Source organism: Camelus bactrianus, chromosome 9 (assembly GCF_048773025.1).
Source record: "Camelus bactrianus isolate YW-2024 breed Bactrian camel chromosome 9, ASM4877302v1, whole genome shotgun sequence".
NCBI classification, from domain to species: Eukaryota; Metazoa; Chordata; class Mammalia; order Artiodactyla; family Camelidae; genus Camelus; species Camelus bactrianus.
Window position 1 is genome coordinate 74812828 of NC_133547.1, and position 26023 is coordinate 74838850.

The 26023-nt window shown below is 35.4% G+C and overlaps 1 protein-coding gene across 2 annotated transcripts in view; it reads right to left on the minus strand.

The window, feature by feature from the left end:
• CYLD (CYLD lysine 63 deubiquitinase) overlaps positions 1-24881 on the minus strand; it is a 64028-nt gene extending 39147 nt beyond the window's left edge. The window contains exons 1-5 of one of the 2 annotated variants that reach the window (XM_074370774.1): positions 24805-24881; positions 24088-24168; positions 17414-18065; positions 15913-16215; positions 13645-13750 (exon numbers count right to left, since the gene is read on the minus strand). In XM_074370774.1, the coding sequence (XP_074226875.1) occupies positions 13645-13750; positions 15913-16215; positions 17414-17917 (913 nt within the window). In that variant the 5' untranslated portion in view covers positions 17918-18065; positions 24088-24168; positions 24805-24881. Of the gene's footprint in view, positions 1-13644; positions 13751-15912; positions 16216-17413; positions 18066-24087; positions 24169-24317; positions 24649-24804 lie in introns of those variants that run through there. The other variant, XM_074370775.1, reaches the window with a different exon arrangement.
• Positions 24882-26023: the final 1142 nt, after the last annotated feature.

Sequence of the window (26023 nt, forward strand, 5' to 3'; positions counted from 1 at the left end):
AGCAAAATTAATAAACAGAACCTAATTAAACTTAAAAGCTTTTGCAAAGCAAAGGAAACCATTGATTAAAAAAAAAGACAACCTACTGAACAGAAGAAAACATTTGCAATTGATGTGACTAACAAGGGGTTAATATCCAAAATACATTAACAGCTTATACAAATCAACATCAAAAACATAAGTAACCCCATTAAAAATTGAGCAGAAGATTTGAATAGACATTTTCCAAAAAAGACATACTTTGGCCAACAGGTATACGAAGAGATGCTCAACATCATTAATCATCAGCGAAATGCAAATTAAAAGCATGAGATAACACCTCACACCTGTCAGAACAGCTATCATTAAAAAGACCACAAATAACAAATGTTGGTGAGGATACGGAGAAAAGGGAACCATCGTACACTGTTGCTGAGAATGTAAATTGGTTCAGCCACTGTGGAAAACAGTATGAAGCTCTCCAAACCCCATACTTTAGGGGTTTGACGGAGACTTCATCAGACAGGCATCACTGATTATTAACTCAATTTCCAGCCCCTCTCCCCTCTCCAGAGAATGGGGCTGTGGCTGAAAGTTCTAAGCTTTTAATCACAGCTTGGTCTTTGTAGAGACCAGCCCCTGATCCAGGAGCCCACTAAGAGCCACCTGATAAGAACAAAAGGCACTTCTACCACCCAGGAATTTCCAAGGAGATTTAGGAGCTATGTGCCAGACACTCCTCCTACCACTCAGGAAATTACAAGGGTTTCAGAAGCTCTGTGTCAGGAACCTGAGTCAGAGAACCAAACATTACCAAGAATCAGAGACAGAAGTGTATACACACACACACACACACACATATATACACACACACATATATATATGTATATGTTTCACACCACAGAACGGAATAATTCTCAGCAATAAAAGGTCACATGAATGAGTTAACAAATAATTATGTTGAATGAAGTCAGTCAGACTAAAAAAAAAAGTACATCTTGAGTTACTCCATTTATATAAAATTCTAGAAAATGTGAACAAATGTATATTGACTGAAAGAAGATGAATGGTTGCCTAGATTTGGGGAGGCGGAGGATGCAGGCAGAGGTGGGAGGAAGTAAACACAAGGGCATACCCATACCTTGGGGCGACAGACGTGTTCACTATACTGATTGCGGTGAAGGTCTCATTGGTGTATACCTATGCTAAATATTTAAAGCATATCAAATTATATACTTTAAATATGTGCAGTTTATTATATGTCAATTAAATCTCACTAAAATTATTAAAATTATAAAAAGGTACAAAAAGTATATAAAATATGCAAATACTGAATAACAAAGAAACAAATTAATCAAGAAGAACACAAAAAGAAATTGGGTAGCTGAGGGGCAATGTAAGGAGGAAAAGTTCTCATATACCTTTTTAAAAGTCTATGTAAACGTGAATGTAGTACATAATCTAAAAAATAAAGTTAGCATTACATTCCCAACTCCCAAAACTATAAAAGAAGACACAGACTAGACTAGAAAAAGCAGAAATGTATAATTTAGGGAAGGCACTAATGATATGCTTCATCACAACAGCTTTAAGAATCTGAACATGGTTTGTTTTCCATGTCCGTGAGACTGGCACCAAAGGGGAAAAGGCGAGGAGGGATAAATTAGGGGTTGGGGATTAACAGACACACATTACTACATATAAAATAGATAAACAAGGACTTGTATAGCACAGGGAACTCTATTCAATTTCTCACAATAACATGTAATGGAAAAGAATCTAAAAAGAAAATACATATATGCATGTATATGTATAACTGAATCACTTTGCTATACATCTGAAACTAACATTGAAAATCAACTATACGTCAATGAAAAAAATTTTTAAAAAGAACCTGAATGTCAAATCAGATATGTTAAGAGTTTTTAACATTTGAAACAGTAATGAAGAGAGAAAAAACTATCATACGTTGAAGACTCCTATATTTTTAGTCAAAAGTATTTTTCAGATGCCTACTATAACAAGCTATTTGAATTGGATGAATTCTTTTCCAATTTCGTCAACTCTTCAACTGCCTCAAAAAAATTTTTTTAATGCTGGAAATAATTTCATCCTACAAATGAAGGTAATTGGGCAAGAAAAAGAAACTAAGGAACTATAAATTAGACGTTATAACTCTTTTTTTCTCTCAAGAAATGGGTGTTAATGATGATATGAAATATAGTTGAACACCCATTTAAATATATGAAATTAATTTTCATTTAGACAACTGTGTTTTTTACAGTCTATTTGCAAGCTGTATTTTGTTGGCAAAAAAAGTGTAATTGGTGTATTATGTTCTAAAAGCTGGTATCATTCTTAATTATCTTCTATTCAGGGTTTATGAAAATCAAGCTCTAAAAGGAAAAAAAAATCTTTCTCCTTGCTTGTCACTGCTCTGAGAGCCAGTAACAATGACAATGATAGCCATTGATCTATAAGATCAAAGTTTGCCTGACAAGTGATTCCCAAGAGATTCATGTAACTAATTTTCACTATTTTAATTTTACATCACTATTCAAATATAATTGTAAACATTTTTAAAGGTAAATACTACTAGATGAGTTCTTCATCAGGTTATAGACAATTCCATCACATGAAAAATAGAAATGGTAGCTTCTTCTTCTTAAGTACTACTGTAGGAACCAAGATCATTTACATTTCAAACCAAATTGAGTTATGGAAAAAGGATACAGAAGAAAATACAGCTCTGGAGTTTGGGTGGAAAAGGGGGAATGAGTACATTTCAAATCTTTATTCTACAGCAAACTAAGAAAAACACAATTAATTATACATACGCCAACTTCATATTTCAGGTATCTTTTTCTTTCTTAAATTATAATACTAAACTAATGATTTTCTAAGCCTCTCAACTTACAATTTAGTTGTAAGATGCAAAATTCAAACAAATTCAATTAAGGTAGGTAAAAAAAAAGGATGGTTACACAAATAAGGTTTTGAGCTTTCAAAAGTACCCTTTGGAAATTCATCAAAAAAAAAAAAATCAAGCAAGAAAGAAAAAAAAAACCCACAAGGATACGTGATTTGGTAAGACAAGTTAAATTACATTTATCCAGGTGGTTCTAGAAAAACAGTATTACTGAGAACAGGTTATCCCTGTAAGAATAAATAAAGAAAAAAATTTGATTTTACAAGGGCTCCCCTTTGCTATCCAGCAAGTTAACATTATAAAATTAGCATAACTCACAGATTTTGCAGGACAGGGTTTTTCAACCTCAGCAAAGCTGGCATTTTGGGCCAGATCGTTTTCTGTGGAGGGCTGCTCTCTGCATTGTCTCTATCCACTAGATTCAAGTAGTACAGTTGTGACAATCAAAAATGTCTCCAGGCATTGCAAAATCACCCCAGGGTTAAGAATTACTGGCTTAGAACTAAAATGATCTTCTTATAAAAGTTTTGTACTAATGCTACAAGAAAAGTAAAACAAAACAAAAGGCTTTAAAACTCGATAGTTATAGGGTGAAATAATATCATATTTCAAACAATCAAAAACTATAAAAATAAACAGTGCTGCTATGAACATTGAGGTGCAGGTGTCAAACAAAATCTAATCATAAGAACCTTCATACCTACCCAGAGAAATCCCTCTTTTTTCTTGAGTAAATGCTCTCCATATTATGAAATATATACCTAAAAATATAATTGTTATGATGGAGTATGTATGAACCAGACCATTTCTCCTGGAATAATAAACTTTGATAAAGTACAAAAATAAAACTATTCGTAGGCATAGAAGAGTAAAAAATAAAATAAAAATAAAAATATAGAGGGGACTCAAAATTTAGAGAAGGAAACAATACAAAAATGTAATCCAAAATTATTTAATATACAGAAAAAAGGGAAACTGTGATACATTCTCAAAAGAAAAAACACCACAGTGGATACGAATCCATTGATGATTCTGATGTTGAAATTTACAGAAAAATTTTTGTTTCCTTCTTAAGAATTTTAAAGAGGCCATTACAACTACACTTAATGAAGTAAAGAAAAATATGCTTACAGTGACGAAGAACACATGACTACCTCAACAGAGAAATAAAAACTAAAGAAACCAGATGGAAAGTCTTAACACTTTTAAAAACTTTCAAAAAATAAAACATCTCAAAAAATAATTTATTGGATGAGCTAAACAACACAATGGGGGAAAAGGTGGCAGAAGTCAGTAATTAAAGGTAGAACAATAGAATTATCCAAAGAATAGAGAGACCAAAGTTTGAAAAAAAAATTTAACAGAACCTCAAGGTTAAGGGACAATATCAAAAATTATGACATTTACCTAATTGAAGACACAGAAAGAGAGCAGATTGAAAGAAACGGAAAAAGCGCTTGAAGGAATAATGACTAGATGTTTCCCACTTTCTTAAAAAAATATAAATTTACAAATACAAGAAGTTTAGCAAATGCCAAGCAGCATAAATGTGAAGAAAATCATGCTAGGCACATCATAATTAAACTGCTGTAAACCAAATATAAAGTCTTCAAAGCATCCAGAGATAAACAACACATTACATACAGGGGCACAATGATTCAAACCACTGCTGACTTTTCATCAGAAAGTATTGGGGCCAGCAAATAGCAGAAAACCAACCTCAAAGCAGAATTCTATACATACCCAAAATATCCTTCAAACATGAAGGCAAGATAAAGATATTTTCAGATAAAACAAAAAAAATTTTAATTCATTTCTAGAAGAATTTACTTCAACAAAAACTACAAGAAGTTCTTCAGGATGAAGAAAAATGATAATAGATACTCAATACTCAGATCCTTTAATTCTTTAAATTATAAATGATTATTTCAACAAAAAAATAACACTCTTATGGGTTTTTGAAGTACACAGATGTAATGTATATGACAACTAATAGCAGAAAGGACTGGGAAGAAGTAACCAGACTTACATGGTTATGAGGTTTTTGCATCTTATATGAAATAGGACAATATTAACCTTAACTAGACGGAAACATTAAGAATATAATAATCCTAGGAGAAACCACTAAAGCAATATTACAATGAAATGTAGCTTAAAAGTCAAAAGATTAAGTAACATACCATTCTTAAAATTTTTCAAATAATCCACTAAAAGGTAAAAAACAACTATAAGAAGAATGAAAAATAAATGGAAAAATGGATTCAAAAAGATGGAGATGGTCACCACATAACGAGAAATAGCTCAAATCACCTGGAAGATATAACAGTTCTAAGTTCTAGGCACCTAAAATTCTAAATTTGTAGGCAGCAAATAACACTTTCAAAATTAAAGCAAACACTTATACAACTAAGAAGAAATAAACAAATCTATCATGATACTGGGACATTTTAACATACCTTGCTCAGTAACAGATCTCAAAATTAAAAACTCAGTAATGACACATAAAACTTGAATAGCATAATAAATTAGCTTGACCTAAGGGACACATAAAAAATGCATGAAATGCATGCAATTACAGTTGAAGAAAACACATTCTTTTCAAGTACACACAAAACATTTCTGAAAATTGATCACGTACTGAGCCATTAAGCCAGCCTCAACAAATGCCAAAGGATCAGTATCATATTCTCTGACCACACACAATCAAATTGAAAATTAATAATGACAAAAACAAAAAAAACAGATAACTGAAAAATTTTAAAACACATTTGAAAATAGCTCATGAATTACATTAAAAAATCATGAATGAAATTACAAACTACTTCAAATTTAATGATAACAAGATAACTGTGTATCAAATTTTATGAAATGTAGGTAGTTGGGTACATCGACTCTGGCCTTAAAGGATTTACACTAGGGAAAAAACACTAAAAATAAGCTAAGCGTTCAAACTTAAAGGTTTAGAAAAAAACAGAGTAGATCCACAAAAAGTCAAAGAAAATATAATTTTTAAATTACTGAAGCAGAATAGCAATATACCTAGAAAGGGTTAAGAAATCCAAAAGATGGTTTTTTGAGTAAGTGAACGTGAGAATCCTCCAGTAAGACTGACTCTCTGTCTGCCTTATTTCACTTAGCATAATGCCCTCGTGGTCCACCCACATTGTCATAAACGGCAAAATTTCCTTCTTTCTCATGGCCAAATAATATTCCATTATATATATATATATATATACAAATGTGTCACATCTTCTTTATCCATTTATCCACTGATAGACATTTAGGTTGTTTCCATATCTTGGCTACTGTAGTTAATGTTGCAATGAATATGGGAGTACAGATATCTTTTTGAGATCCTGCTTTCATTTCCTTTGGATATATACCCAGAAGTGGGATTGTTGGATGGTATAGTAATTCTATTTTTAATTTAATTTTAATTTAATGTAGAATCTAAAAAGGACAAATTCAGAAAAACAGAGAGTAGAATGGTGGTTACCAGGGAGTAGGGGGTGAGGTAGCCAATAATTAAAAAAAAAAAAAAAGACTACTGTATGATTCCACTTATATGAGATACTTAAGTCAAAATTACAGAGACAGAAAGAAGATTAGCAGTTGCCAGGGGCTGAGGGTGGGAGGTGGTACGGGGAGTTACTGTTTCATGGAATACAGTTTTACAAGATGAAAAGCATTAAGGAGACAGATGGTGAAGACTGGTGTACAAAATTATGAATTCATTTAATACCACTGAACTGTACACTTGAAAATGGTTAAGATGGTAAATGTATGTTATGTGTATTTTACAATAACAACAACAAAAAATTTAATCACATGTTTTTTAATTTTTTAAAAATTTACCCCAACACTTTCCAAGGTACAGGCCCCCTCCCAAGGCAAACTCATTCCAGGGCACCAAGTAAAAAATTTTTTAAACATGCAATGCAAATTTTTTTTTAATTTTGAAACATGCAAAAATTAGCAAACTAGACCAACCAACATACGACTCATGATAAAACTGGCTTTGTATCAGGAATGTAAGGCTAATTTAATACTAGAAGATTAGCAGATTAAAAGAAACATAGGACTATCTCAATAGAGAAAAAAGTTTGACAAAATTCAATATCCATTCATGATAGAAGCCTTAGAAAATGAGGAATAGTAGCTAACTTCTGTAACCTGATAAAAGACAGCTATAAGAAAATCCTAGGATGAACATATACTTCATAGTGAAATGGTAAAAGCACTCACTTTAAGATCAGGAGCAAGACCAAGATGTCTGCTATCACCACTTCTATTCAATATTATATTTACAGGTTCTAGCCAGGACACTAGGATAGCAAGCCATATTTTAAAAATGGAAGATATTAAGGATTAGAAGGAAGAGGTACGATGGTTAGTATTTGCAGATGATAATGACTGGCTACTAAAAATGTAATCTACAGATATGTTGGGAATAAAGGATTTTAAGCAGATTGTTTATAACAAAACTCAACACACACAAGTCATCTGAGATGCTACTTCATACCCACTAGGATGGCTAGAATTAAAAAAGTCAAATAACAACACAGACATGAAGAAATCAGAGTCCCCTCTTATACCACTAGTAGGAATGTAAAATGGTCACTTTGGAAAACAATCTGGCAGTGCATAAATGATTAAACATGAGCTATCATATGACCCAGCAATTCCATTCCTAGATACATACCCAGGAGAAATGAAAGCACACCTCCACACAGAAACTTCTACACAAATGTTTATAGCAGCATTCTACATTATAGCCAAAAAATGGAGGGAATCCAAGTGTCCATCAACAGATGAATAGATAAACAAAATGTGCTATATTAATGCAATGGAATGTTACTTAGGCACATATGATACAGAATCATTAAAAAACAATGTGGTGAAGCACAAACAGACAGAACAGATAGTCCAGACATACGCCAAAAGAATGAAGTACTTATACATGCTTGAAAACATTAAGAAGCCAGTCATAAAGGAGGACATATTATATGATTCTATTTATATGAAATGTCTACAATAAGCAAACATACAGAGAGAGAAGGTAATTGGTTGCTCAGAACCGAGGAGGATGAAGGGATAATGGAGTTAAACCTCAAAGCTACAGGGTTTCCTTTTGAGTTGATGAAAATGTTCTCCAATTGACTGTAGTGATGATTGTTCATATCTGTAAATACACTAAAATACACTGAATTGTATAGTTTAAATTAGTGAATTATATGGTATGTGAATTAGATCTCAATACAGTTGTTTTTGTAAGTAGACACCAAAAATCTATTAGAAAACATGTTTTACTTTATAATGTATCAGAATACATATAAGAAATGGAGAAATTATAAAATTTTACTTAAAAGAGGTTAAATAAATCAAAGGCTATACAATGTTCATGGAAGTTTCAATATAACAGAAATGACAATTTTCCTCAAATTGTTCTACAGCTTAACTGCAATTTCAGCCAAAATCCCAGTGGAACTCTCTTGTAATATTTGGGTAGCTGATTATTAAATTTACAATGAAGAGTCAATGGCCAACAACAGTCAAGACACTCATTAAGAAAAAGAACAAGAAGGGAAATGTAGTCTTACGGCTATAAGGTTTCTTCTAAAGCTATGACAATAAAGGCCTAAAGGCCTTAATGTAGAAATAGAAAAGAGTGCATAAAGAGATGCATATGTACATATTTTGAAACTTGATTTATACACAGCAAGTGTGGTAGAGAAAACTGGGCATATATATTTCATATCCTACACAAAATCAAATCTAGGTATGTTATACACCTAAATGTGAAAGGCAAAACTATTAAACTTTTAGAAGACAGTATAGAATAACAGGAAAACTCAGAAGAGCAATGAGACAGGACTACGGATCTTACTAAAACATATGATACAGAATCATTAAAAAACAATGTGGTGAAGCACAAACAGACAGAACAGATAGTCCAGACATACGCCAAAGTATAAATGGGAACTTAGTATGATGAAAGTGGCATCTCAAAGGAGTAAGAAAAAGGTGGACTTTTTAATAAATGATGTTGGGACAACTGGGTAACTATCTGGGCAGGGGGATGGAAACTAAATTAGATCCATATTTCACATCATGCACCATATAAAATTAAAATGGATCAAAGATATACATGCATATGTATACATACACATAAAAATAAAACCACAAGAGAATTAGGAGAAAACATGGAGAAATTCCTTTATAACCCTGGAGTGACTCAAAATCCAGATGCCACTAACAAATCTGGTAAATTCAGCTATGTAAAAATTTTAATCCTGCATGACAGAAATTACCTAAAGCAAAGTCAAAAGATATTAAACTAAGTGAAATGAGCTATACACAAAGGACAAATATTGCATGGATTCCACTTATATGAGGTATCGTGAATAGGCACATATATGAAGACAGAAAGTAAAGAACAGAAGTTATCAGGGGCTGAAAGGGAGAAATGGGGAGTTATTTCTAAATAGGTATAGAATTTCTGTTTGAGATTATGAAAAAGGTCTGGAAATAGCAGTGATGATTGCACATCATTGTAAATGTGCTTAAGGCCACTGATTGTACGCTTAAAAATGGTTAAAATGGTCAATCTTATTACACATATTTTATCACACTTTTTTAAAATGAGGTCAAGAAGATAAGCAAATAATAAAGACTAGTGACAAATTAGGATTGAGGACAAATGAGTGGGAAACATTTGCATCTCATATCACAAAAGACTTACCATTCCTAACACATAAAAAAAGAACTAGTAAGAAAAAAGAACAAAAATCCAATTAAAAAAACAGACGACAGATATGAATCAACAGTTCACAGAAAGAGAAATACAAATTCCTCTTAATCATACAAAAAGATGCTCAACCTCATTCATCAGAGAAATACAAATTAAAATTATACTGAAATACATCTTTCACTTAATCAGATTTGAAAAAAATTAACAACACATTCTTATGGTAAGGCTATAAAATATTACCCTCAGTCTCTGCTGGTAGGAATATAAATTGTTATGTCCACAATTGAAAGCAATTGAGCAGTATCTAGGACAATAAAATGTAAACTGCTTTTCACCAAACAATCCCACTTCAGGGTATTTATCCCACAGGTAAGCTAGCACATGTGGAAAATATGTATGTACAAGGTTACTGCAGCATTGTTTGTAATAGTAAAAAAGTTAGAAGCAATCCATATCCATCAATAACAATAAATTATGGAACCACAGTACAGTGGAAATTTATACACTGTGAATAAGAAGAAGAATCTCTCTTTTCAGAGGTACAAAGAGCTCCAAGATATAAAGTGAAGAGAATACAGCATGTGCAGAATAGTGTAAACATTACGCTTCATGCTTAAAAGGGGAAGAAAGAATATGTATTTATATTGCATAAAGAAACTCTGGAACGATACACAAGAAATTAATAAAAATAGTTACTAGTGGGAGGCAAGGGTTGGAGTGAGGGGCCAAGTGGCGCAGAGGGGATAAGAATGGAAATAAGACACCCTACTATACTGTTTCATTATGTTGATTTGAGATAGGTGAATGTATTTCTTATGAAAAATCATTTTAGTAACTTGATAGTTCCTAAACTCCAGAGTATTTGCATTGGTCAAAACTCAAATGATGCAATGTGTATTTCATTAAATGGATGTCTTTTATCTCAAAAGGAAAAAAGAAAACTACTTATCTCTTGCTCATTATATTTATGCCAAAGTGTAAGTGTACTGATGTCTAACTTACTTTGAAGTACATAAAAAAAAGATGGATTAGTGCCTGGATAGAGGGATGGATAAATATACAATAAAGTAAGTACAAAAATATTAATTGTAGAATCTAGGTGGTAGGAATAGTGAAGCTCAGTATAAAATTCTTTCAACTGCTCTGTATGTTTGAAATTTTATAATAAAATGTTGAAAAAATATTTTATTAAAATTTTAAGATAGAGAACTCATAAATCAATAAATAGACAAATTAACAGAAAACTGAGCAGACATAAACAGATATTTAATAGAAGACACAAACGTTTTTGTAAACATATGAAGTTATTCAACTCTATTTATAATCAGGAAACTATAAATTAAAATCATCTTGAGATACCATTTCTCAGGCATCAGACTAGCAAAAATTTTAACCAGTACCAAGTGTTGAAGAAGATACGGAAATATACCAAACCCAAACATCCATTAACATTAGAGTGGGTTATTAAATCATGAGGTATTCACACAATGAAATGTACTATGAAGCAGTGAGGGTGAATTAATTATTAATACTTTCATCCACAGGAAACAACCTCAAAATACACTTTAAGTAAATGATGCAAACAATTAAAGGATACAATCACTATGATTCTACTTGTATTAAGTTTAAAAATAGGCTAAACAATATGTGATATACTACCCCAACATACCACCCCAATCCAAGCCACCGTCCCCTATCTCTCATATGGAAAAGTGCAACAGTCCCCTTCTGATCTCCCTATTTCTGCATTCTAACATGCAGCCAGAGCGATCATTTTAAAATTAAGTTGCAGTGAGTTGCCCTTCACTCAAAACCCATCTTAGCTTCCCATCTCCCTCAGAGTAAAGCCAAGAATCCATACACCAGCCCTGCTTGGTCCAGCTCCCACTGCCTCTCCTACCACTCTCACTCGTTCAGGCCACATGAACCCCTTGCTATTCCTCAAGCTGGCCAGGCCCTCAAATCTCCTTCATGCCAAGAGTTCAAAGGTCAGCACATTACAGAGGCTCACTGGGACTACCCTACATAAAATAGAAAAATCCCACCCCTCACAACCCAGCATTCCCCTTCTCGTTTCCTTTGCTTATCATTCTCCCTCCAATCACCATCTAATTGACCATCTGTGTAATTTATTGTCTGTCTTCACTTATGAGAATAAAAGTTCCATGCAAGAAGGATTTTTACCTGTTTTGCTTCCTACTATATCCTCAGCACCTAGAAGAAGCCTACGTAAGGGCTTAATAATATTTCATGAAGGAACAATCTTTTACAAAATTGCTTTTTAAACAATAAGCATTTATTGTAACATTAAAAAGTATTTCAATTTATAAGATTATAGATTGTGTTCTTCCATAAGCAGGCATGAAAAGGTAAATTAAATATTACTAGGTAAAATATCAAGCACATGTATGCTTTCCCCTGAATGTAAACCATTTGTTTCCAAACAGAAGTAAAGAAACAGCTAAGAAACCAATTTGTAAGAAATTAAAAAACTGATTTTAAAGAAATCATGGAAAACAAAGTATGTCAGATTTTCACAAAGCAAAATTGAAATAAAGCTATCATTTGAATACCTTCAACGAAATTAATGTATTCTTGCTGAAAGGCTAAAAGTTAAAGCAAAAAGCACTTCCTAACTCAGCAAAACAAGCATATATTACCTACCAAACCAACAGCAAAACAGGAAGGGCAAAGAGTGCAGGCTAGAAGGAGCCTCAAGGATCATCTAGTATTAGCCCCTTCATTCTTACAAGAAAAGAAACTGACAACCTGAAATGACCTATCAGGAACTTAGAAGTGTTCTGGGTCAAAATCAATAATGGAATAACATTGGAAGCAAAAAAAAAAAAAAAAAAGGAAAGAAAGTTTTATTCAGTTATGATCCTTGCTACAGTAAAATTCAGCTTTATAGAATTAGAGACAAAATACATCTCCATGGAAACAATATTCCCAAGTATACACTGGAAGCTGAGAAGTATGTTTTTCTATGCAGATCTTCAAACCCTAAGTATACACACAGGTTTTGGGGTGAAGAGGTATTGAAAAGGGTAAGCTTTATAATCAGACAAGTCTGGATTTGAATTCCAGCTCTACTGGAATCAAGCAGGATCTTACTTGATCCTAGTCAGTCTTATCCCTGTCTAAGCCCTAATTTTTTGTCAACAAAATGGGGATAATTAAGACCTACCTTGTAAGTTTGTCAAGACTGTAGAAGACATCTAATTAAGGATTCATAATTTGTGGCTATTAAATGCAGGCTTTGTGACAATTTATTCATAGTTGCACAATGCTCAGTAAGAATCACCACCTCTGACTGCCTAGTTTTATGAATAACATACTACCAACAGACTAGCTTATGACTGGAATTCTACTAAAAGCTGGGGGAAGGTGGTGTTGATGTTGCTATCAATAGAAACTTATCGATCAGTTAACAGCAGCCATTAGGTGCTACTTGTTTGAGGTAAAATAAAAGGTTGCTTAAGACCATCTTTAAGATGTGAAAGTTGAGGGATCTATTTCTGACTAGAGTCATGAAGCCTGATCAATTACATCACCTCAGAACTGGAAGGGATCTTGTAGGGCGTCCAGCAAGAACCCTCTCCACAGGATTATATTAAATGACCAACTTCTGCTTAAAGGCTTCTAGTTTAAACCAGGCTCTCACTTAAACAGGTAGCAGTTTATTACATTTTCTGGCCCTTCTAATTATCAGAAGAGGCTTTTTTTTACACACTTAGAATAGACAAGTAATGAAAAAGTGAATGATAATGAATAAATTATCCTGCATCACATACTTCTAGAAATGAAAATCTTTAAGCATTATATTTCACTTGGGGGTAAGGAAGACTATTCTATTTAACAACAATTCCATAATATAAAAGTCAAGTTCTAAAAATGCATCTTGAAGCTTATATTTACATCCTTGTAACTAAATATGTCTTAGAAGCGCGGCCTTATTAATATATAAAACACAAAGAAAACATACCTGGGATGATATCATTGATATGCAAGAGGATCGTACTTTCAACACTTGCAAAACTACAAAGCTGTACTCCATCGAATCTTCCATCCCAGTTGCCAATAGGGTTATCCTAGAAATTAAATAACAGAATAAATTTTAAAACCCTCCTCAATAAATCATGAACATGAAATTCTATATTTTCCATAAAAGGGCCCTCCAAAAATTGAGACCCATGAACAATCAAGCCATAGTAAACACATAGATGAGCCAGGAATCAAGTGCATCCGTCATACTTTACTAGACAATAAACACTAGTCTATATAACAACATCCATCTGCATAGGCAGATGTATTAATCACACACTATTCCACCCAGAAATCTGCCCCATCTAATCCTGACCTGCTCTAATCACTCCTTTACATTCCCTGAGCACTTAAATATTCAATTTGAACTCCTGTGAGCCTTTCTGTAGATAGAAAGTCTATGTTTTAATTGTTCTTCTGTCATCTTATGGGTATGTAAGAATTCCCTCCAAAATGGAGATTTTTATATTAATTATTTTATATTCCAATGTAGCACCAACTTGTACAGTGCTGTTCATGGAGCTAGAGTAAGAAATGGGCCAGTCAGACAACTGCCCTGAGCGCCAATGTGTAGAACATGCTAAATGTCATTGGAAACAGGAGGAGCTGAAGACTATTGCATTTGCTAGAACTTCCCTTTCAAGGAGTGCACTAGAGGGGTTTGGAATGAATGATTGCACAAGCCACCTGGAAGACAGGCAGAGGCAGAGGGAGAAGCTGGTGGTGCTACCTCTAGACAGCCTGCCCCAAATAAACAAGGTGACCCCAAGACTGCCATCTACGGAAGGGATGGCCTAAATGGCTGCTGCCAAGTGTGAGGCCCAAAGGACCTACAGCAAGAGGAAATTAACCCCGATGACCAGTGGCCCTCTTTCTCCAACCTTCCCTCCACCCAGCCCACAATCTCCTCTCTAAACCAATTCTGAATATTTAAAGAGTAGTGGTTTAAAGACGAGCTCTATTTCTAGGGACTCACATGTTTTACTCGGGCTCTAACTTTTCACATGGTAAACATTCAGTAAATGTTTATCTAAACAACATAGTAATGTTTATCTATTGGGCATCAAACAGAATTTCCTACAGTTTCCAAGCACAAGGTAAGAGAAACTTATGCTAGAACATTCATAGCCTCCCAGAAAGTATACCTGAATAGATAAAAATAATCACTAAAAACATCATGAGTACAAGGCTCTGTTACCTCCTCTCCTCCCTCATTCTAGTGTTTAATAATTCTGTATGAATTTCCTTCATTATACCTAACAAATTCTTGTCCATATTTTCAATCTATGGTAAAAACGTCCTCAAGCCTTTTCCTTCTCCTTCTTCTAATCCCACAGGTATCACCCAATTTGCTATCCTGGGATGCATCCTTTATTAGCAAATATGATTGTAAGGTAACATTAAAAATGAATAACACAAACAAAAGGATAAATACTATATGATTTCACTTATATGAGGCACCTAGAATAAGCAAATTCATAAAGACAGAAAGTAGAAAAGTGGCTGAGAGGAGTGAGTGACAGAGAGTTATTGCTTTATAGGTACAGTTTCAGTTTGGGGTGATGAAAATGTTCTGGAGATAAACAGGGGTAATGAGTGCACAACAATGTGAATGTACTTACTGCCAATAAACTGTACCCTTTAAAATGGTTAAGATGGTAAATTTTATGTTACATATATTTTTCCACAATAAAAAAAATTCTTTTGAGTGAATTACATTCTAAGAAAACACTCTTGTCTTTTCCCCTAAAGCAATGTGCTTTTCCTCTATTCAGGTATTTTCCATAAATGATTTTTACATACAACTCACTAAAATCAGATCAGCCAACAAAATTCTGCAAAATATTACAAAAAGAGAAACACAGATTACCAAAAAAAAAAAAGCTTTTCAAAATAAAGAAAAATAAGACAGTATGTAATATATTTGGGTGGGTTTTTCTCTGTTTATTGGTCAGCGATTACACAGCAGATTTAAAGATTGAAAACATTATTCCAGTTGATTCAAACTGGAAAAACAAGTAAATGTAATTCTATGTCTAGACTCCTGGCCCATATCAATGTTCCTTTACTAAAAATAAATTAGGACATGTTCTTTAAATTACTACTAATTAGTCTCTTTTAAATAATCAAAGTGTTTAATTTGTACCTAATTTGGTCATAAAACTAATTGACATATTCACAAAGATAATATAATCCAAAAGTTTCTTACCATGTCCACACCAACAAAATATCCTAAGCTTTCTTTGCCCGGCAAAACATCACAGAATATAACCGTTCCAGATTCTATAGTTTCTCCAATCTTCAGAGAAACTCTGGAGTTTATTTCCAGAGGGGGAAGTTCAACCTGCATTGTGTCCACTGGACCTGCATAATCACTTTCCAATCCAGTTTCATCATCTTCTATGATTTCTATTTTGTCCAACGCAACAAATACTCCACAATCTTCATCACACTGAAAAAGTTGCTTCCCTTGATATATCCCATCAGTGAAACCTTGGCCACGACCTTCTTCCTAGTTTTCACATGAGAGAAAAAAAAAAATAAAGGTGGACAGATAGCTAGCTAGCTAGATCGATAGAGAAAGATGATCTCTAAGAGAAAACATCCACTCTGGGGACTTCAGAGAAATCACTGGAAAAATTCTAAATGACACCTATAAGAAATATAATTATTAGCAGTTGCTGTTGGATTTAGGGTGTTTAAAAAAATTAGGAAGAAACTATCTGATGCTGCAATAAAGCTACTTGATCATTTCAAATCATAATTCTACTGTGAGAGAGCTGGGCTGGAGTCTACATTAGGATTTTAATAAAAATTTTGTCATAAAAAGAGCTATCTACTTTAATATAACAGTAATATTAGCTCCATTTATTGAGCGATTACTGTATGCCAGCCATTGTGCTAAATCCTGAATCAATGTATCCCCAAAACACTGCAAGCTGTATACTAATATCTCTATCTTACAGATGAGGAAGCAGATTTAGAGAAGCCGCTTGGTTAAACAACCTGGTAACCCAGCTAGTAAATGGCACAGTGGGGATTCAAATTTCCAATTGTTTTACAATTGCTCTTTTAAATAATTAAATCAAAATGCAAACAAGGCATGAAATCCTATTTGTAAGAATGTCAAAATGTAACTGACATTTGAGTTCTTGAGAATTAACATCAATTCTGGAAATGTATCACAGAGCTCTTGAATCTCTTTTCAGTAGAAACAAATTCCAAGATGATTTTCACATATATTATCAGGGATAACAATAAGCAAGTTGAAATTGCTCAAATATTAAAAATATACCTATCTCCAAATTTCATTACTTAACAGTACACATTAAGAAAAACTGACAAATCTACAGATGATAATGTCAGGGTAATTAACAATTCTGTTAAAGTGATTCATTCATTTATATTTGGTAGAGTTCATTTTTAATACTCAATGTTAAAATTTCTAAGATACCAAAGTCTTCAATAATTACATGATCTATTTGCATTTCCTACTGTAGTAGGTAGTTTTAAAGTTTTCAATGCATCATCTTTGTTTCATCTCAGTTTACCACTAGAAAGTAAATCCTAAGTATTATGAATATTAAAAATTACAGAAAATTTCTGGGAACACTTATTTTGTATTTAAAAGGGGAAAAAACACATGTACATCCAGACAGACATAGACACACACACACACACAGGCCACTAAAATGGTTTATTAAACTTACCAGTAATTCTACTCCAAAGAATATTCCCGATACTGTCCTCTCTGCTAATAAGGGTCCTCTGAAGCGTACAACTCCAGGAAATTTTTCTTCCCCAGATCTCAGCTGGACTTTCACATGGCAGCCCACATCTATTTGGAGGCCTTTACTTAGTCTGTTTCTGTTTTTAAACAGGCTGAACCTCTCTTCACAATTGGTAATTGCCAAAAGTAACTCTGTGAATTTTTCGTTTATTTCTACAACATCCTTTTCATCAACAAACAGAACTGCATGTGGTTGCTCTAGAATTTTTAATCCAATCTGATTTTTCTTGCCTTTTGAGGAAGGAATTCTCGAATGCCCCACAGCACGGTCTTGGATACACTGTCCTATACTCCCTTTTGGTACTTTAAGGAGCTTTTGTGTTTGTTTGTCTGTAACACTGCATTCTTGAAGAAGCAAATAAAAACTCCGCTCTTCCCAGTAGGGTGAAGTAACTTTTTCTTGGCTCCATAAGCCCGAACTCATTGTGATATTAACTCCAAAATATTAACTCAAAAAAAAGGGAACTACTAAGTGTGTAATAAAACCACAAAAGATAAATTCACTGGCAGTCCCAAAGCATGTTTTTAGCAATTTGGTGTCCATGCTGTAAAAAGACAGCAGATCAAAATGCCTGGAGGACAAGCAAAAAGAAACTTAACACTTCACTCTACATGAGTCAAAATTAAGACTGAAGACTTTTTAAATTCTTCACTCGACTAGTAAAAACACACAAATGACATACTTTCAAAAATATCTTAAAAGGTTAAAAGACATACCATATTACTCGTCATCTTGCTTATTTAGCAAGGAGATTCAATTATCTCCAAAGACAATACAATAATGTTTGTTCCCAAGGCATTGAAATTTATGAACTCAAATTCTAGTAAAAGATAATCTTATACATACATTCTGACATTTTTAAACTTTGAAAAGTAGACTTTTTAATATATCCAGCCTAACTTAAATGAATAAGCTGCTGTATTTGGAGAAAACACACATAAATCAAAAAGGCTATTTTCTGTACAGGTAGTTTAAGTAAAAAGTTATCCATCATAATTATTATATTGAACATTTTTATCAATAAAAATATCATAAAATCACATTCTGAAACTTCAACCACAATTCATTTATCTGTATGCCATATTTTGATAATAGAACATTTTATCTAACTCAGTTTCATTTCCTTAATCTTGCACATTTTGTCCTCAGATAGGCAAATGTTAATCATAGCCCTCATTTAATTTCTCTCAATCATAAATACCAGATATTGTAAATCTGATTATATTAAAGATATCTTTAAAAATCAATTTTGTAGCCATCAAAACTTGGACGATGTAACAAGGAAATATAACTGCAGTACAGTATCAAATATAAAATGTTTTTACACCACAATTTTAATTATGTATACGAGAAAGGACTCATACAAAAGATGATTTTTTTCAGTTTCAATTTTTCAGTCAAAATGTTTACAGGAATACTAATCTCACAATTAAAATAGCCTTCTCAACCCTACTTGAATCACTGGTTTAAAACTATACAATTTCTCAGCCATAAAAAAGAATGAAATCATGCCATTTGCAGTAACATGGATGAACCTAGAGATTATCATATTAAGTGAAGTAAGTCAGACCCAGAAAGGCAAATATCATATGATATCACTTGTATGTGGAATCTCAAAAAAGATACAAATTTTATTCACAATCCAGAAACAGACTCACAGACATAGAAAACCAACTATGGTTACCAAAGGGAAAGGTAGGAGAGGGATAAATGAGGAGTTTGGGATTAACAGATACACACTACTATATATAAAATAGATAAGCAACAAGGACCTATAGTATAGCACAGGGAACTATATTCAATTTCTTGTAATAAGTTATAATGGAAAACAATCTGAAAAAAAATATATATATATATGTATGTATATGTATAACTGAACCACTTTGCTGTACACCTGACACTAACACTGTAAATTAACTACACTTCAGTAGAAAAATTTTTTTTAAACTATACAATTTCATCAATTCAAGACTTTAATTCATTATGCAATCAATTATCTTACTGAAAACAGCAGTTCTTATGTATCCTCTGTTATGTGAATGTGGCTATTTGGTTTCTAACTATGGTACTTACTCCATCCCTCTAGTTGAGGCGGAGGTATCCATTTTCCATTACCCTGGGTAACAGCAGCAGACGACAGCACTATCATATTTATCTATTTTATTCTTGGAATAAAGAATCTTATTTATTTATTTGAGGAGTAAAACTCCTAAAACTAAAGAGCCAAATTTTAAGTTTAACCGTTTAACTCAATGATCAAATATGTAATCCGACAAATTCACACACAGAGTAACATTTCTTTTAGAACGCATTGTAGATAATGAGGTACTCTATAATGGTAAGGTTTTTATAAGTCTGTCCCTCTACAAGCCAGAATGAGACATGAAGATTACCCAAGACAGGATAAAGGGTCTGGCACCTCCTTACACCAACATTGTTGAAATATGTGCATACATTTAGTGAGGGCAGGCAGCATAAAGCAGGTCTTTTTTTATTTTCTTTCTTTCTTTTTTACAATGTGTTTGTCTTAATTTCACCTGAGGGCACTACTATAGCAGGAATGGGATCAATTTATATTTGCCACTTACGTAAGACACCAGTGGAAACCCGTCTTGGCACCTTGTAAACAAAACCCCTTATGAGGGCTACGCAAACAGCGACCCAAACCTTCATTTCGCTCTATTCCTTGAAAGTCCCAAAACGAAGTATCTGTTACTGCTGACCAAAATTCTTTTAGAGGCCAGTATTTTTCAACAAGGAAATAGCCTCATTTGTATCTCGATCATGGAATTATCAATAGGAATACAAATTATTTTGTGTGACTCTCAATAGGCAAGGTGTCTGCTACTGTGTTAAGAGGCTTTACATCATGCTTTCTGAGTCCTTGCGTCTGCCTTCTGTAGATTTACGGTCTACAGTTTTCCCTTGCCATCAGCCATTTTCAGTGGTTTCCTGCAGCATGTATTTGACTTCTTTTATGGCCCTGCTGCTTTCCAACTTACTACTTCTAACCAGTTCTAAGAAGCCAGGTGATGAAACCTATTTGTGTGTTTAAAAAACAAACAAAAAAATAACAAAAAGAGGGAAACATAACCTCTGAACAGGTCTTTTAGGAGTAAAGCTCACAGGCTTTATTGTGTGGACATCATTTCGGTTGCTCCTAGAAGGATGAGACGGTCAAAAAGTAACTTTTTAAAAAATGAAGCTGTTTTGTTCTCTTTAAAATGTATTTAAATATTTTTGGCCAAAAATTGTTTTTAAAGTATAGCAACTATATTTTGAAAACAAATTTTTTTAATTCTTAAAACTTACATCTTCAAATGTTAAAATTGAGAAATTCCTTGTATCTTAATAATTATTATACACCAACACATCCTGCTCTATTGGTTCTCTAGCTTAACAATTCATGTCACAATTTAAAATAAAAACCACCAGTGCTAATGGGGATACTACCAAGGCAAAACTAAATTTCTATATGTAAAGCGTTAGGACACTCTGTTTTAAATGAATTTGATTACAAAAGTGGGTTTTTTGCAAATCATTTAAGAAACAGTCCACAGTAAAATATGATACAACTACTATGGTTTATAAACAGATTGAGGGCAATTTAATAATAGTTAGTAAGAACCGTATTTTAAAGTGACCTACACAAAGAGCAATTAATTTTTTTCTAACTTGTATTAGCACAAATATGAGTGAATTTAAACTCATTAACAGGATGGGTCATGTTAGACAACTGGAACAGCCAAAGCAAAAGTTATGAAATATTTTAAAAGCATTATCCAAAAATAAAAAGGATGTGGTTTTTCCTCTTTTAGAAAGAATACATTAAGAAAGAATAGGTTTGGAACTATCATATTAAAAACTGATTCTTCTTACTGCAACTGAACGGGGAACTTTATGGCTCTACTAGAGGTATCAAGACAATAAATTTAATGATTAATATCTCAATATATTGGCACTACAGCAGAATATGCTAATAGAGGCTTTCCTCCCACTGTAGAAATGAATATAATGCCAACATTCTTCTTTCACTTAGATTAAGTCTTAAGAAACCCAAGCAATAAAAACTGACCCGAGACCTTATGGGAAAGATTTAAATCACACTATCAGTGAGTTATCAATCATTTTTCTGCTCTCAACACAGTGTTAGACACTGAAAAACAGAGGTTTAAGACATGGTGGCTGCCCTCATTTGTGTTCTCTTACTACTTTTTAGGTCTAATTGTTTAAAAATTGCCTCTGACTATGCTGTACTTCACTTTTGAGTGTAAGCATATCACAAACAATTCATCTGAATACCATCATACTTATTTCAGGCTGGAAAACTGAATAATTATGAGTATCCTGATAAAAATACTCTAAGTACTGAATGAAGATTGTCAAAGAGTTGGAATACAATAATATTTTTAACCCTAAAATCATACTGAACAGGATTTTCTTTTGACAACATCTGAGAGGAGGGAACAGTTTAGGGTCACATAGATTTGAAAATACATCCTGTTACCTAAGCTTCTTGATGGTCTGGATTCTGAGTAAAGGAGAATTTAATTGTATTAAAATAAAGTCATTAAACTAAGATAAAGGTGGGAAGGCACAAGTATCAATTTCGTGTCAATGCAATGAAAAGGAGATGATCAAGAAATAAGTTTTAGATGAAAGTATTAAAGGTCCAAATTAGTTCTAAAAGATAATATTTAGCACAAACGAACAGCCTTAGCTACATAAAATTGACAATAGTTAACTTATCGAGAAGATACAATGTCATTTTGATTCTCAAGTCAGGTTATTGTTCAAAGACCTTCAAGAAAGAAAATAAAAACAGATGCAATTTAGTAATACTTTGCATCTCCTGAGATATCCTGACTTGTTCTAAAAACCACAGGGAGCTATGTAAATCAGAATAAAAATTACAATACTAAAGAACTGCCCATAATTATATATGGCAAAGAAGAAGGTCAGCGAAATACTAAAGAAAAGAAGATACACAGGACTTTCTCCAAGTACTTCTACAGCTAGAATAATTAACACTTTAAGAAAGAGTATCTCTCGGTAAGAAAACAAGTTTTCATATTTCTGAACAGCAGAGATTCCATGACCAGAAAAGAGACAGTCAGTTTTAATTTTTCTCATAAATTAATCTGTGGCCCAAGTACACAAGTATTCAGTCCCTAGAACCAGCGTAGGATATGAGGTTTAAAAGAAAGCCTGCCTCCCACATCCACATATTCATGTCAGAAGAACTAGGAACACTTGTGTCTCACTAGAGTTAAACCTGACCACGACACTTTCCAAACTGTGAACTCCCCAAGCCCTTTATCTTTATATTTCCAAGGCCCAAACAAGAGCCTGACAATATGTTAGACATTCAGTACAGGACATATGAATGACTTGCTTAACTCAAGCGATAACAGTGAAAGTCAAAATTCCAGTTCCTCATCCTAATTGTTTAAGTGGTTAAAAGCTTCTTTAAGGTTAAAAGAAGAAAAGAAGACCCAGGAGTTGGCAGTATTTAATGATTTTACCTAATCCCTTAGATAAACACTCATTCTAATTTTCTGGCTCAATGAAGAAATGGTCAATTTTTACACCGCTTCATCATTACACGCTTAAGAGGAAACCAGGAAACTTTCACAATTGTGAAAACAACTTGCTTTGAGGTTCATTTGAAACTGGGTTCCTAGATCCCCACGCCATGTCTGATGCTTATAAATTCTGTATAATCAAGAAAAGTACTTTGACAAATTTAAGATCAAAGTGTGAAAATCAGGAACAAAATACCAACAGTTTGATGAATAGGATAATTACTCCTATCTCCCTTCTTGTGTTAGAGGCTTCCTTAAACAAAATCACAGTTTAGGCATGTCAGACCACAAGAAATCATTCCTGCTGCATGTCTGTTGATTTATATAACAAGTGTCCTGGTCTTATCAGCTCTCCACAAAAGTTACCCTCCAAAGGAAGGCTTCTTCGAAAGAGTACTGTAAAATTTTGTAGCCGAACATCAGAGAATGTTCTGGGTGTTATCAACATTCACAGTACATGAACTTCAACAAGAATTTCCAGCAAATCATTTCCTCGTAATACTGCGCTAGCTCAAATCCACCCACACTACCCAGTAGGGAACTGGCAAGCTAAATTCTTAGGCCATTCAATTTACTTGGGGCGTGAGGTGGTGTGTGCAGAAACCCAACACTTGAATGAACACTCTTTCTCAAGGCCTAGATTTTTCTCCCGGAGCCAGTGACTGCAAAAGGAACAATCTTATTAAGATCCCCATTAGCCAGAAATCAAAGGCAAGGCAGGGAATGCTCCTTAACTGAGCTAAGGATACAACTTTCCAGGGAGCCTGGGGAGAGGAAGGGGGTAGGGGTGATGGGGGCTGAGAGACTGAAAGGCTTGGTGGCTGGAAGCTGACAACCATCCTAAAACATGCAAATGCCACAGGGCGGAATAGAAAAGAAGCCAAGTACATTAATAACTGGGCAGCTGACCCGGCTGAGAACCCAACTCAGGAATACTATCTTCCGTTTTCCCCACAGATCCTTAATATGACAAAAAAGAAAAACAAAAAGAAGTAAAAGAATGAATACCTTGCTTCAATAGAGCGCACCTTTCAACTAAAGAACTCCGGGTTGTTGTGTAAAACCATCTTCACCCTGGAAAGGGGGAAACTGAAAGAAAAAGCACAACACGCCATTAAGGAGGCCAGAACCCCGACTGCTCTTCCTGGACGGGAGCCACAAACACCCCAAAACCGATCGACTGATACGCCCCAAGGCACCAGTGTGAGACACTACAGCCCTGGGCTCTCGATGCCAACCTGGGCCGTCGGGAGCTAGCCAGCGGCCCGTGCCTCAGTTTCCCCATCTGTAAATGGAGGCCGAAGGAGAGGCGGTTTCCTGCGCTGCTCCCACCCTAAGTCCTCTCTTCTCCGGAGGTCCCGGCGGCGGCGACCATCACGCTCCCTCGACTGGAGAGCCCTCCCAGGAAGGCCGGGGGGGTGGGGAAGCCCCGGGGGTGGGGAAGCCCGGGCTGACGTCAGCGGGCTCCGCACCCCGCGGACCTGGCCGGCTACCGGCCAGGGCAAGTAACGGGCCGGCGCCCAGGGCCGGACAGCCGCAGCGGCAGCTCGAGGCGCCCTAAGGCCGGGGAGGGGCGCCCGAGGGGCCGGGCCGCCCGCCGCTCGCCCGCTCGGCCTCCCGCTTGCTCACTCACCTCGGGCGGCGGGGCGTTGCCCCTTCCCCAGCCTCGCCAGCCCGCGTCCCAGGCCGGCCCCGGCACCCTACACCCACCGCCCTAGTATTTACCTCCGACGCGCGGGCCCCAGCGCAGCCGAACCTGCTACCTGGGCCCGCCCCCACCTGCCCCGCCTCTGAACCGCCCAGGGAAAGAGGGAGGGAGCGGGGGCGGAAGGGGCAACCGCCACGCTAACCAATTGCAGCCCGAGCTGCGTTCCTGCGCACGCTCTGATTGGGCCGCCCAGTGAGAGACCTTCCTCCAATGGCTGCCGGCCCGGAGCCGACTGAAGGGACTTTCCGCTCTGTCAAGCTCGGTGGAGCCAAAGGGAAAGCGGAGGGGAGGGGAGGAGAAGAGGGGGGATGGGGGCGGGAATCTCTGGCTGATTGGACGAAAGACTATGGGTGCCGAGGCACCATTGGCTGACACCGGATCCGGGGCGGGGCTCTGTGCTTCTCCCGGCTCCACCTCCCAGGCCAAGGTCTTGGCTTTTAGCTTAACTGTCAAAACTCTTGTAAAGGTGAGAGTTTGGGGCTGGAGTGGGGTCAGCCTCAATTTCCCCATATATCCCAATCCTAATAGGATTCTAGGATTCCATGAAAAGGCAAAGCTTTAGAAAAAGACCTATGTTTGCTTAGACCCTTTGCACTTTCGATTAGCAGCCGCGTGACAAGGGGAACGCACAACCACTCAGCCTCAATTTCCCCATCTGCAAAAAAGGAGATAATCGTTATCACCTTGTCTTACAGGATTGTTGTGAAATATCATATGTAAGGTTCCTAACACACAGCAGGATCTCAATAATGTTAAGCTTTTGCCTCTCAGGTTCTGCCTGGGACCCGTGCTGTTTCTGAACACTCTGTTGCCAGCTATCCCAATTTGGAAGGAGGTCTCCCTTGAGTGGAGAAGGGATTTCCACACGCCGCCTCCCTTAGCTCTTCTGTACCCGTGGCTACCAGCCAGGACTTGGGGTGTAGTTAAGGATCTTTCAATTAGAAGGGAGGTCTCTGATTCCCAAAAGTGCTCAAAATATTTAAGGAAGTGCTTTTTATAATCAGTCCCAGAGCCTTGCAGCATACCTTGCTGCACTGGATACTCCTGTTAATTATTTCCTTCTCCTTTGACATTTTAAGTACCAATTATGGGAAAAGGTGATTAATACTGAGAAAGGAAGAGGGGTGTGTGTGTGTGTGTGTGTGTGTGTGTGTGTGTGTGTGTGTGTGTGTGTGTGTGTGTGTTTAATCATGAGAGGAAAAATTTCCCCAGTGGAAAGTGACATTTCTGAAGATT